This window comes from Ostrea edulis, chromosome 4 (assembly GCF_947568905.1).
Source record: "Ostrea edulis chromosome 4, xbOstEdul1.1, whole genome shotgun sequence".
Classification (NCBI taxonomy): Eukaryota; Metazoa; Mollusca; class Bivalvia; order Ostreida; family Ostreidae; genus Ostrea; species Ostrea edulis.
In genome coordinates this window covers 19,288,130-19,303,075 of record NC_079167.1, presented here as the reverse complement: position 1 = coordinate 19,303,075, position 14,946 = coordinate 19,288,130, and the positions used below count along the sequence as shown (strand labels likewise).

At 35.3% G+C, this 14,946-nt stretch overlaps 1 protein-coding gene across 1 annotated transcript; it reads right to left on the bottom strand.

Annotated features, from left to right (window-relative positions):
* Nucleotides 1-879: 879 nt before the first annotated feature.
* Nucleotides 880-13,214, bottom strand: LOC125671435 (N6-adenosine-methyltransferase non-catalytic subunit-like). The gene is made up of 10 exons (XM_048907178.2): nucleotides 12,937-13,214; nucleotides 10,751-10,830; nucleotides 10,169-10,265; nucleotides 8,575-8,628; nucleotides 7,729-7,816; nucleotides 7,384-7,474; nucleotides 7,069-7,207; nucleotides 6,560-6,652; nucleotides 3,157-3,273; nucleotides 880-2,664 (listed from the first exon to the last, which is right to left on the bottom strand). The coding sequence occupies exons 1-10, from the start codon at nucleotides 13,000-13,002 to the stop codon at nucleotides 2,092-2,094; spliced, it is 1,398 nt and encodes a 465-aa protein (XP_048763135.1). The 5' UTR covers nucleotides 13,003-13,214; the 3' UTR covers nucleotides 880-2,091.
* Between the last annotated feature and the right edge of the window lie 1,732 nt (nucleotides 13,215-14,946).

Sequence of the window (14,946 nt, the reverse complement as noted above, 5' to 3'; positions counted from 1 at the left end):
CAACATACACCCACCAGATAGACTACACAACATACACCCACCAGATAAACTACACAACATACACCCACCAGATAAACTACACAACATACACCCACCAGATAAACTACACAACATACACCCACCAGATTAACTACACAACATACACCCACCAGATTAACTACACAACATACAGATTAACTACACAACATAAACCCACCAGATTAACTACACAACAAACACCCACCAGATAAACTACACAACATACAGATTAACTACACAACATACACCCACCAGATTAACTACACAACATACACCCACCAGATAAACTACACAACATACAGATTAACTACACAACATACACCCACCAGATTAACTACACAACATACAGATTAACTACACAACATACACCCACCAGATAAACTACACAACAAACACCCACCAGATTGACTACACAACAAACATCCACCAGATTAACTACACAACATACACCCACCAGATTGATTACACAACATACACCCACCAGATAAACTACACAACATACAGATTAACTACACAACATACACCCACCAGATAAACTACACAACATACACCCACCAGATAAACTACACAACATACACCCACCAGATAAACTACACAACATACAGATTAACTACACAACATACACCCACCAGATTAACTACACAACATACAGATTGACTACACAACAAACATCCACCAGATTAACTACACAACATACACCCACCAGATTGATTACACAACATACATCCAATTAAATCTGCAATAAATATAACATTCATACAATTCTGTAACAGCATTGATGTCTCTACTCTTGACAATTCAGAGACAAACTTCATTATTTTCAATTTCATCTTAAAAATGATCAGACACATGAGCACAGAAATCTGTTCAAATCTTTATTTTGAGATATATTGTGTTGACAATGTATTCTGACACTTTGTAAAATATTCCATCATTCATGTGTAACATTTACATGACATTCTGCATAACACGACAACACCGTTTTACAGTAATCGTAAGAAGCCTTATACTCTGTGATACTGGGGATGATAATATATACATGTATAATGAATATAAAGCATCATCTAAGGTAAAAAAAAAAAAAAAAAAATAAAATTTAAATAAAATCTGTACATATGTATTTGGATAAGCATGCAGAATTTGGAATATGTAAAAATTTGATTGATATAAAACACCTGAAATTTTAAGGATGTCTGATAAAACATAATGGATGTCTGATACCACATTAAGGAGGCATGATACCACATTAAGGATGTCCTATACAACATTAAGAATGTCTGATACCACATTAAGGAGGTCTGAAACCACGTTAAGGAGGCATAATACCACATTAAAGAGGTGTGATCCACATTAAGGACATCTGATACCACATTAAGGAGGCATGATACCACATTGAGGAGGTATGATACCGCATTAAGGAGGTATGATACCACATTATGGAGGTCTGATACTGCATTAAGGAGGCATGATACCACATTGAGGAGGTATGATCAACAATAAGGTCAGATACCACATTAAGGAGGTCTGATACCACATTAAGGAGGCATAATACCACATTAAAGAGGTGTGATCCACATTAAGGAGGCATGATACCACATTGAGGAGGTATGATCAACAATAAGGTCAGATACGACATTAAGGAGGTCTGATACCACATTATGGAGGTCTGATACCACATTAAGGAGGTACGATACCACATTAAGGATGTCTGATAGATACAAACTAAAAATATTTGGGCAGTAAACCCAAAAGAAATGTACAATAAAAGTAAAACATATAGTATCAGTACTTGTTTTTGAGAATATCGGTAACAATATTTTTGATTTTATTTTTGATATAATACTAGAGAAGGGTAAATTTTTGCAATAGTACAAGTAGTTGAACTGGTTATCAAACACTCATTCTGCTTGACCATTAATGTGTATTCCATATGTAGCTTGCATTCAACTAATTAGCAAAGTAAAATGCAGGAATTAAGGGCGGATCACTCTGATCAGGAAAACAGGGATTCATAGTGGATCGTGTGATGTATAGACATAACAACACAATACATTGCCAATAAAAAACACACATTTATCTGTCACCTCCCCTACCTTTAAAACCACCTCCTCTCGATCTAGACCCTCTTGAAAATGAACCCCTGGAAAATGAGTGTCCATCCCTTGAAAATGATCCCCTCCCCTGAGATCCCCCTCTAGCATTGGAGCCACCCCCTCTTGAACCAGAACCTCCCCTGCCGCCAGAAGCCCCTCTCCCACCCCCACGACCATCTGACCCCTGCTGTTTGTTTTTTGGAGTGGGCGATTTGGGCCGGAGTCTTTCAATTTCCTCTGTACACCCTGTCAGGAAGTCATTGGGATTTTTGTTGAAGTAACCCGAATACACTCCTGCATCAAAATTTGAACTGGTCAGTTCAGGACCAACTGTTAGCCAGCCTGCCCTGATTGTGTCGTCTCGTCCAAAGATGTGCAGACGACGTTTTCCGAGACAAAAGTGCTCCATGATATGAAATATTTCCACTGGTTTGCTTTTGCTGCCGTATTCAGTTTCTTCATCAATGATCAGATCAATGTCCACATTGGCATGAATGAAATCTCCATCGGTGCTTCTTTTAACCGTGCCTTTTATTCCCATCAGGCAGTGCTCCTATACAAATATCATTAAAAATTTTAGGACATTGAACACACCAATCAAATTTTTGTCATTGATGAAAATTTTACAATCTGTGTAATGACATCGTGCCTCCGAGGTGAATATAGAGTCCAGCATCAGGCCAAAATTTGTTGAAAGTTTCAAATAAATTAAGATGAATTTTGAATCATTAAATTATTCAACCATACACATGTAAAATAAAACAGATATTGACATTTTTTTTTAGATCAATACAATACTTAAGCTTCCCTGGAGTACAACACTTCTAAGGTAGCTAAAGCATATTGACCTTAAAAATGTTAACAACTTTATACTGTCTACTGTCTATCAGTTCGTGGGATCCTATGCCATCTGACATTGAATCTAAAAGAAAATATTCAAAATTGAGTAATCCAACACATTGTCTCAACTGAATTGGATATTATTTCTCAGATCCTGTCAGATTAGAGAGGTTTCACTCTATTGAAGTCTTTGTCTTGAGCATACCTTAGTTCTCTGGAGAACAGCAGATGGATCGAGGGCTCTCTTCTCCAGGGGTTTTTTATGATTTGTTTTTATCCAGCAGATATCTTCACATCGTCTAAATCCCCATCTCTTGAGGCACTATAAATAGAAATAATAAAACTACAAATGCTCTATTGGGACTAATAACCCCCGCAGGGCACATTGGATGGTGGGAAATGGTGAATTTGTGCTCATTGAAGAATAACCGCATCCTTTTGACATGAAGATTGTTGAGAACAATTAATGTAAATGCAAGACTATATATTCTGCAGTAGTGTGTTACTCAGAATATTGAACATATGCTTAATATAATTTCTGAATATTACATGGATAACTACTTTTCAGCATACATGAACCAGAAAACAACGCATCTTTTATTAACAAAATCATCCTCAGATAGGCAGACAGACTGACAAATGGATTGATGATTCCATTATACCCTCTCCTAAACTAATGCAGTAGTCGCTGTGAAAGAAAAGATCAATACAAAATGTAAAAGAAAATGACTAAGTCAATGAAGTTGAAAAAGCACCTATAAAATGTAAATATCCATAATTTCCTTGAATGTTATCGAATCTCAATAAAAATGTCAGGAGCACAACTTCATTATATACATAATATATACATGGAGTTTGAATCAAACCTGTCCATTGGTTTTTAAAATATACTCTAGAAGCTGACACAACCCCCTTAAAGGGACTGATTCACGATTTTCCCCAAAATTTTCTTTTTCACTTTTAATGATCAAAATCTACTGTCTAATGTGTTTAAAAGAGTTCACATAAAAATTAGGGTTATATATTTAATATCACAGAAGCTCATTTTAGAGAGTTTATTATTTGTTTTGTAAACAAAGATTGCGATATGTTATTGGTTACGAAATTTTCAAAAGAAATGGATATCGATCTAAGTTTATTATATCTTTCGCATTTCAAGCATTTTTGGGGTAAAATGTGTCATCTAAAAGTTAATTTGTGACTATGTAAAATTAAGATGCTTTATATTACAAAATCAATATTTCACTGGTTTGTTTGTATACATAAAAAGACTCGAGTCTTTGTTTACATAACACAGATTTAAGGCTAAAATTTTGCTTTTATTCTTGCATTCAGAAGGTCAAACTTTTGGCTGTCAACATTAAATGAGTTACATTTTTAATGTTTAACATCAAAAATGAAAAATATTTTTACCAAAAATCGTGAACCAGTCCCTTTAAAATGGAAAAAAAAATATCCATAACTTCCTTGAATATTAAAATATCTTGATCAAAATAGCAAGTCACAAACTTCATTATTCATGTAAGATATACATAAATTTTTAATGAAATCTGTTCATTGGTGTTAAAGATATCCTCTGGATAAATGATGTCTACAGACAAATGGACAAGATGATTCCAGTCTAACACCCCCCCCCCAAAAAAAAACTTCATTTGCGGGAGGTATAACTATAAAATTAATAAAAAGAAATCATAAAATACCAGTCCCTTGAGGCACAATAAATAGCAGATGCACAATGGTCTCTCCAGGACAAAGAAAACTACTCTAAATTAAAAAAAAAAAAAAAAAATTATACAAATTTTCAGGGATCATCTTTAAAGAGGAAAATTAAGAGTTACGGTACATGACAGTCCCCTATAAGTATATGTGCTTCAAACAAGCAACACTGTTGTGAACATAAGATAGTAAATTAAACTTGACAACATACTAAATATCAAAGGCCGATGTCAAAAGACAAAACAGTTATGGTCTTGAAAAAATAAATGCCCCATAAATTCTATTATTTGACTTTTACACAAAAGGTCAAAGATCATCAAAAATGGTACACTGTCTTATCACGGTATACCCACATACCAAATATCAAAGGCCTAGATGTCAAAAGATTAAGAAGTTTTGACCCATACAAACTCTGTATGAGAAGTGGAAGAAGAAGAGGAAGAAAAAGAAGAATTCAAACTAAAACCATGTCCCCTTAATAAATGTGTAAATAGTTATTTTCTTTCCTACTGGTTTCAATCTCAGCATGTAATCATTTCAATTACAATACTGAATATTCCACTTGACTTAATTAATCAGTATACAAACTGAGAGTACAACACAGTAATTTCAAACGCATAAACAACTTTGATATTGTAAGCATGTACAATACTCATAAATTACACATTTCAAATGTTTTGCAATCAAACCAGTATGAGGAAGACAACATGAAACAGTAAGAGGTCTGTCTTTGTAAATTACACGGCTATTCAGAAATACCTGTCTTCATCTCTCAATGCAATCTAATTAAAATTAGATGTTAGATCCGCTCACATACTCGCTACACAAACGTTTGTGTAGCGAGTATGTGAGCGGATCTAACATCTAATTTTAATTAGATTGCTATCAATGGTAAATTACATGGCTATTCAGAAATACCTGTCTTCATCATTACACGACTATTCAAAAATACCTGTCTTCCTCTCTCTATTGTAAACAAGAGGTACTGTGAGCAATGCTCACTAAGAATACCCCCCGCTTACCCCAATCTCCCAAAGGGTGTTGGTAATAGGTATAAACTACCTCTTTTCTGAGTGTAAAAAACAAATGGCATGACAAACCGAACCATATTGCTACTTCGATGTCCAGTGCACGTGACCTTTGACCTTTTGACCCCAAAATTGATAGGGAACATCTTCATCCCATGGGTAGTCCATATGTATGATATGGTGACTGTAGGTGGAAAGGATAACGCTTTAGAGCCCGGAAACCATATTGCTACTTTGATGTCCAGTGCACGTGACCTTTGACCTTTTGACCCCAAAATCGATAGGGAACATCTTCATCCCATGGGTAGTCCATATGTATGATATGGTGACGGTAGGTGGAAAGGATAACGCTTTAGAGCCCGGAAACCATATTGCTACTTCGATGTCCAGTGCGCTTGACCTTTGACCTTTTAACCCCAAAATCGATAGGGAACATCTTCATCCCATGGGTAGTCCATATATATGATATGGTGACGGTCGGTGGAAAGGATAATGCTTTAGAGCCCGGAAACCATTGCGTCTACAGACGGACGGACGGACGGACAGACAGACAACCCGATTCCAGTATACCCCCCCACAACTTGTTGCGGGGGGTATAATTACACCACTATACAGAAATACCTGTCTTCATCATTACACCACTATACAGAAATACTTGTCTTCATCATTACACCACTATACAGAAATACCAGTCTTCATCATTACACCACTATACAGAAATTCCTATCTTCTCTCTAATTAAATTACACAGCTATTTTTAGAAATGCCCGTCCTTCTCTCTCTAATGTAAATTACATGGCTATGTTTATAAATACCCATCCTCCTTTCTCTAATGTAAATTACACGGCTATTTTTTAGAAATACCTGTCTTCCTCTCTCTAGACCATCCGCATTTCCACACCACATCCACATGAAGGATCGCTGAGCCGCAACAGCCGGAATATTCAGTCTCTCAATCTAATATATAGAAATTCAACAACTTGATACAATTCATTACAAGGGGTCTATCCTCTCAGTTTGCTTCACTGAGGTATATCTATGATCTAACCACATGGGTTTCACATGATGTTTGATATACCTGTGCAGAAAGTCAACAATTCAGCAGAAATATTTAATCTCTCAATCTAATAAAATTAAACAACATGGTACATTTCCATGCAAGGCAAGATACTAACAGAAACACAAGGGGAAGATTGCAACCCCTATAATACCCCCCCCCCCCCACCCCCTCTTCTTTCTCCTCTCCCACTGTTGTACACTTTCGTTTTTTTTTTACTTAAAATAATCTGTAATTTACCCTTTCCTCTTTGCCCTCTAGATATGTCATCATTGTACATATATTTGATGTAATAATTTGTAATTTGATATCACACCTCATCCCAGCTCCAGTATTTGTCGTACACTGCACCTGTTGACCTCTGGTACGCCTCTAATGGTGGTTCTATGTGCATGACATCAAACTTGCAGCCAATTTCACCAAGGTCAAATTCTTGAAGGTCACATTTCAAGTACCTGGTAAAAGACAAGCAAATTTAACATACCATTTCTATCTTCCTGGCTACACCTGTAGATATGCATTCACTTTCTCAATCAATCACTACTGGGAAATTCCTATTTTTATCCCTGACAATCAACCCATCCCCGCAGGAAATAAATGCTTAATTATTTGCACGAACACTGGCACTCACATAGGGGGTGTATTGGTTCTTGATATCAGCTCATCCTTCAAACGAATCAGTTCTCGCAGCTTGGGATACTCCTCAAATCGGTTGGCAAGACCTGAAAAATGAAATTTTTTTTTTAAGAAATGACAAAAAATTTTCTTTTAAATTAAAAAAATTAGGTAAACAATCAGCCTTTTTTGGGGGGGGGGGGTCATAATTGCAATTTAAAACAACACAAATTACAAAAGTGTTTGTTTAAAGTTGTTAATAAGTAAGTGGGATATATAAAATAATTTATAAATCAAACCAAAGATTCATGAATTTATCATGTTCAACATCATTTTGAAATGTTTTATATTTGGACTCTACCTGTGTCTCTGATGAAATTCTGGGGCCTCTCTCCAGTATCCACGAAGTTCTGACAGTAATCGTTGTGAGGATTTGCACTCTGTGTTCCCTAAAATGCAAAAGTCCCATATATCAATATCTGCATTCTCGAGAGTTTTCAAGAATTAGCAACATCAATACTGTATTTGCTGAAATATTCACCCCTGTTTGATCACCAGAGGGCAAATCTAGAACTTGAATTTAGAGACCCTATTCTTTTAGCGTATCATGCCCCGACCGCCCGTGTGCTGCATTAAACCAATTTTGCATAGTTTTTAAAAATCGCTGCTGAAATAGAACATGTTCTGTATGCTATCATTCATGATTTAGAATTCCTAAATTGAAATAACTTTAAACATAGTCTTAATTCTTTAGTCGATCAAGCTAAAGGAAAACAGCAACAGCAGACATGTAAATATCAGCTTCTTGTTTTGTCAAAACACTGAACTTACTGTAAGTTGACTAAGAATCAAACTGAGCTCTAAGTTTGATTGACAGGCGGCTGAACTTTGATCTCGACACAAGTACATTTTAGGGACGGCAACTAAAAATTGGGTCTTTAAATTAACTAACTGTTCAGAAGTAGCAAACACCAACTATTAAATTTAAGATGGGATTGATTTTTCAATAACAACACAGGGTGGTAGTTTCCCTGTTTACAACACCTCAAGTTTCAAAACAGTTTCAAAATATTTATATTTGCAATTACTTAAAACCAACACCATGACAATCACACTACACGAGTGCCACTGTACATGTAATCAACAGTACATTATCATATGTTATGTCTTGTTGCTGGCTTTTTTTTTTTTTTTTTTTTATACATACCTTCAAGAATGTACTCGAATCTTTGTAAAATTCATCTTCCTGGTCATTATCATTCTGGAACAGAAGTGACGAGTTTGTTGATATGATGTGAGCCATTAATCACTGATCATACACCTGTACATGTCTCCCCTCTTGAGAAAATGTGTGCATTTATAACCAGGTATTAAGACAAGCGGGTCATAACCTGTATAGTCGCCTGAGTATCACACCACAGAGAACATACAGTAAAGGTGCTGTGTGTTTATTTCATGTTCTTCACCACAGAGAACATACAGTAAAGGTGTTGTGTGTTTATTTCATGTTCTTCACCACAGAGAACATACAGTAAAGGTGTTGTGTGTTTATTTCATGTTCTTCACCACAGAGAACATACAGTAAAGGTGTTGTGTGTTTATTTCATGTTCTTCCAAGAATTCTCCACTCATATTGAGACATCACCAGCTGTAGGTGAAGTACCAGAAATTTAGACCTATGCTTAGCACTCAGGGCCGTAGCAGTGAAGGTTCTTTAACATGCTAGAGCCTGCGGTGAGACCCCCGTTTTAAGGTCAGATCTGAATGACTCATGTTTCTCACCTCTAAATGTGGAGCATTTGGTGAAAGAGCAATCACTACCTATTTTAACGTCTTACCAGGTTTGATGCAGCCATGTAACAAATGGGACTCGAACTAGGTCACAAAGCAAATGCTATAACACTGAGGTACCCATGACTAATGGGTGTTGTATGTAAATTGTGCAAGACTGCTTTGAAAATTCTGAGAATCTGATGTCTTTACGATAAAACAGGATGTTTATTTCTTCTGATTCATGGCTATCTTTATGCCAACTATGAGCTGTTTACAATATTTCTCAATTCCTATGCTATGTTTACTCACAAAAATAAATTCTCTTCTAAATCTAAATCACAATCATTTAATTTGTAAATACCTAAAGACACTACATTACCAAATAGTATTCAGAAAAGGATAATAAGGAAACAAGTTAAAACATTCCTATATTAACAGTGGCATCAGCTTTGGTTCATTGCCGTAATATATTGTCCTTTCATTCTATGCAAAGTATAGGGTAGATCTTCAGGAGTCTCAGCAGTAATGAATTTTGGTAGACGAAGTGTTTTATAATATGCAACCAGTTTGTGTGTTAGATGTTTCATATAAAGAAGTTATCTGAAGACTTATATGATAAACTTACCTCTGATGAAACATACAAACTTACTATTTGAAGTTGTGGGGATCCGGGTTAGAATAGGTCCTCAGTACCCCTTGCTTGTCGTAAGAGGCGACTAAATGGGGCGATCCTTCAGATGAGACTGCAAAAACTGAGGCCCCGTGTCACAACAGGTGTGGCACGATAAAGATCCCTCCCTGCTCTAAGAGCGAGACTAAGGCCGTAAGCACCGAGTATAGGCCTAAATTTGCAGCCCTTCACCGACAATGGTGACATCTCCATATGAGTGAAAGGTTCTCAAAAGGGACGTTAAACAATATTTAATCAATCAATATAAATTTTCTATTTGATACTCTGTTATATAAACTTTCTATTTGATGCTGTGTTATAAAAACTTAACATTTCAAACCCCACAATATAAACTTACCTCTGATGAAGCATTTGATTTTTTGTCATTGGGTTCTTTCACCACCTCTTTATTATCATCAGTCTTCAGCTTTTTGGAGGGACCTGCATCCCCATCACTGAGTGTTTAAACAAATGTACATTAATATTCCATATAGAAATTCATTCTATGAATAGATATCATACTGAAGAAATTAATTATATAAATAGAATAATCATGTTGATATACTTTATACTATACAAATTTATTATATTTTAAAATGATATACAGTACTTTATAGCATAAATATTCATTCTTATCACATTTTGAATTTTCTGAAAATATATTAAAATGCCCCCCCCCCCCCCTAAAATATACACTGTAACAAATGTAAACACACAGCTTGAAGTTGCTTCCTAACATTCAGATTCCATTTTAATGAGTCTCTTGAGTCACATCTACCTTCATGCCTCACATCTTAGTTTTATCTTTGGAAATGATACATGTAGTGTGGGATATCTATACCTTTTTAATCTTTTAACGATGATTATTACAAATGTACAGGCATGCATATATACATGTATTGTATGAATCCTTCTATCTCAATAAGAAACCATAAAATACCCTAAGCTCTTCTTCTTCAGTGTGGTCTCTTCCTTTATGTTGAGAGCTTCTTTCAAACCATCGGGTCCTTCAACACCAAACTATAATGGCAAAAATGTAAAAACTGGTTTGACTATCAAAAGTGTATAATGATTACTTTACATGCATTATTGTATAATACATCTTATCTAGAAACTTACAAAACTAGGTGATGCATGCACTAAAGTAATTGTTTATTTGAGAAATGAACAGCACTTTTGAGCTGTTGATGGTCAATATGAACGGATTTGGATTTGAGGCAAATTCTGTGAATCGTGCTAGCGATTCACAGAAAAGTTGCCCCAAATTCAAATCCATTCATATTGACCATGAGCAGCTCAAAAGTGCTGTTCATTTCTTATATTCATATTCATTTACTAAATCACCATTTGTTTATTTTGCTTGTATAAGTCAGGAAATATTTTGTTGCATAAAACAAACACTTAAGATCCACCTATGTCACAGTCATATTGTGACGTACGTCAAAACTTAGAAATGACGTCACACTTCACCCTGCCTTTTATCAACATTGCACGGTGCAGTGTATTTTGGAGTAAGGAGACCACAAGATTAGGATGATAATCCACATAAGTTCACAATCTTAATCCGGGGTGTGACTTTGCGAGATCTTTGTAACACGTTGCATTTTTTAAAATCATTACGTTCTTTCAGCCGCGTGCTTTCAGCTAGTTCATAATCCATTCATAGTCAATATGAACAGATTGTGTCGCGTGCTAAAATTGGTTGGTTCATAGAGAAAATGCGATTTGTAATATAAAGATGTATTATGTGAAATGATCATCATCATGATTATCATTGATTTAGTGTGGAGTTGTCAGTCAGATTTACCTACAGAAAAATCACTCATGGATTGATTTTGGGAAGTTTTCAGATGATTCATATCAAATGTAACATGAAATAATATTGAACCTAAGCACAATTGATGCAGTAAGCATTTCCAACATACTTTTTACGAGGTTAAGCTTGGATAGCAAAAAGGAGATAGAAGCGACCGAATATAAATTACCCCTTCGTTTCCACAAAAATTAGATTGAGAAGAAAATGGAGAAGAAGTAATATTCTCACATTATCATCAGTGTGAGACCGACTTAACCCATGTGAGACAGCCATGTGAGATTTTTCTGTCTCACACTGTTGCAACGTCATTTGATTGTGACATCATATATTTTCTATGATTTACGTTACACGGTGAAGTAAAAATATTTTGCATTGTTATCTTTAAATTTTCATGTGGTATAGCTTTCTGGTGGACAACCTTGGGTTTTGTAGTTTACACTTACAGTGTAAACGATTTTCAGGTATGCTCTTTCTGCCTATCTAATTAGTTTTTGCATCGAAGTTCAAAGGAGGATTTTGATAATTTAGAATTTTCTCAAAGCTCCTAAATTTATGCACTAAACTGTAGGTATAATGTGAGAAAAATAATCCTTCATTATTTACTCATGTGGGATAGGGAAATTCTGGAACAAGATTCGCTGTCTAGAACTCGGCAAAGCCTCGTCGTAGACTGCGAATCTTGTCCCCTCAGTGGAATTTCCTTATCCCATACTCGTAATAATGAAGGATTCTATTAGTCCCAGATGACTACTTCTTCATTACTTGTAAAAATGTGTGATAGTAATGATGGTTAGATAATTTCTAACAGAGACCTAATCACACTGGCACTGGAGTTCAAAATTTTATCAATAAAATTCACTCGATTGACCATGCTAGCTCATGGCTTGGTCAATCGAGTTAATTTAATTGACTTTATAGATAAAATTTCGTACTCCTGTGATCTAACGTGTATACTAATGGTTGCATGATCTACCCGTGGAACGATAGGTTATTAAAGATTTTGTGTCTCACTTTCGAGAGACGCTAAACTGAACAAATTCGAGCTGACATCAAATAGAGCTGAGAAATCTAGAAATAAGAATTGTATCTGTCATTTACTAGCGCTGTTGTGTCATTTAGTAACAAAAATTAACAGCATATCAATATGTGTTTGAATTTATTATTTTTTTTGACAAAGACAACTTTGTTAAGATTTGCAATGCATTGTTTGAATTTACTTATCTATTAGCTTATATAATCAGATCATAAAAAGTCACGGCTGTGTAATGAATAATTATGTTATGAGTACTCGCTAGAAATAAATTTCTTACTGCTCTAGCAAGAATTTCCTTCCTTTTCTGAGAGCGCTCTCTGAGCTCTTTCAGCCGATCGCCCATGTTTATCCCTTTCACCTACTTTCGCTTCTTTCTTTTTTTTTTTAAATTCAGTTGTTCATAGAATAAGTCGTTGTAAACCGTTTATAAACCTTATTTTTTTCTGTCATTGAAATAGTAAATCACAATTTTGCAACAAATATTTTCAACACCAAAATGACAGCTAGTATTACTTTTTAATGTTCGTGTACAGATTTATCTGTCTCATTTCCAGAAAGCATTTTCCTCTCGATCGAAGCATATCCATGAATATTTCGATATTTATATGAAAGGTGAAGCTAACGAACAGTGATCAATCTCATAACTCCTATAAAGGTGAAGCTAGCGAACAGTGATCAATCTCATAACTCCTATAAAGGTGAAGATAACGAACAGTGATCAATCTCATAACTCCCATCAGGAATACAAAATCAAGAGTTGGACAAACACGGACCCCCTGAACATACCAGAGGTGGGATCAGGTGCCTAGGAGAAGTAAGCATCCCCTGATGACCTTTCACACCAGCCACTAGTCCGAAATATCTGACGTTTTCCTGGCTTTTTTTATGATTTTGATATATACCGGTAAATATCAAAATCATTAAAAAAAAGTCAGGAAAACGTCAGATATTTCGGACTAACCAGCCACGAGCCCTATGTTTTGATCAGGTGAACGGAGTAATCCGTAGTCAAAATCAGTGTGCCCGGAACGGCCTAACAGTCGGTATGAAACATGTCAAACAGCATTTGACCCAATGATAGTGTATTGGCAAAAACATTCTAGATCGTTATAACGACCATATAATTTGCGAAATGCTGACTTTAAACGAGACTGTTGAAACCCCTGTAGCAACAACTTGTTTGTCTGTAGCCTGCCTCGGTTTTAAAACTGATCATACATAGAACAAGCTCTTGCGTATCGAATCATTTGAGAGATATAAATCCCATATATATGCAGGTAATAATGGAATATTGCTACATAAATATGGGAAATTGACGATGGAGAAGCTGAAATCATCTCGTTTGTCACACAGTTGAGTTGTTAGTTTGCTGTTAATATCTATTTTTGATAAAATATCTAAGTACGAAGCAGATGTGGAGGACACTGTATGTCTTTTAAGGAGTTATGCTACACCAGAGAAATTTGGTATGGATGAAAAGTGGAGATGTGTTCAACAATATTTTGAAAAGAGGTACAGCTCATTTGCTGACGAAACGGTCGACTCAGAAATCTAAATGGAAAACACCGGTTTCCAATAATAGACTGGCGTGTTATATTTAAACATAAGGCCGACGTTTTTTATATTTCGTTAACCAAGATAAATAACTGTCGCAGTTTAGCATTACTGACATTTATATTAGTCATTCTTTAATCAATAAACCATTTTCTTATTTGGAATTACGAACAGTACAATATATTGTGCATTCAGATTACACGACAACCCTTTTACATATGGCATTACTTAACTCACTGTCTTTTTCTGACATAACTGCAGCACCTTTAATAGATTTCATCAGTTCATCAGTTCAGTTGCCCTTGGTTGATAATTCGAGTGTTTAGTTTTGGCTAAATATCATATGACAAGTTGCTACATGAGTTTTTATATTTACGTTTGAGAAGTCAAACTGTATAACAGTTCTTTTCCTCCTTTGACCTATTTTTACTTATATGCTGTGCATTTGTATGGAGCGCCAAATTAACATAAACTCAAATATAATTGAAGATATCTTCAATTATTTGAAGATATCATCAATTCATTTGATGCGCGCAACAATTGAATTAAAGATCTCTTCAAATAATTAATGATATCTTCAATTCTGAATTATTGCGCGCATTAATTGAATTGATGATAGCATTAATTCTTCAACTGAATTGATGCGCGCTTCAATTGAATTAATGATCTCTTCAAATGAATTAATGATATCGACAATTGAATTGATGCGCGCTACAATTCAATTGAAGAGAGC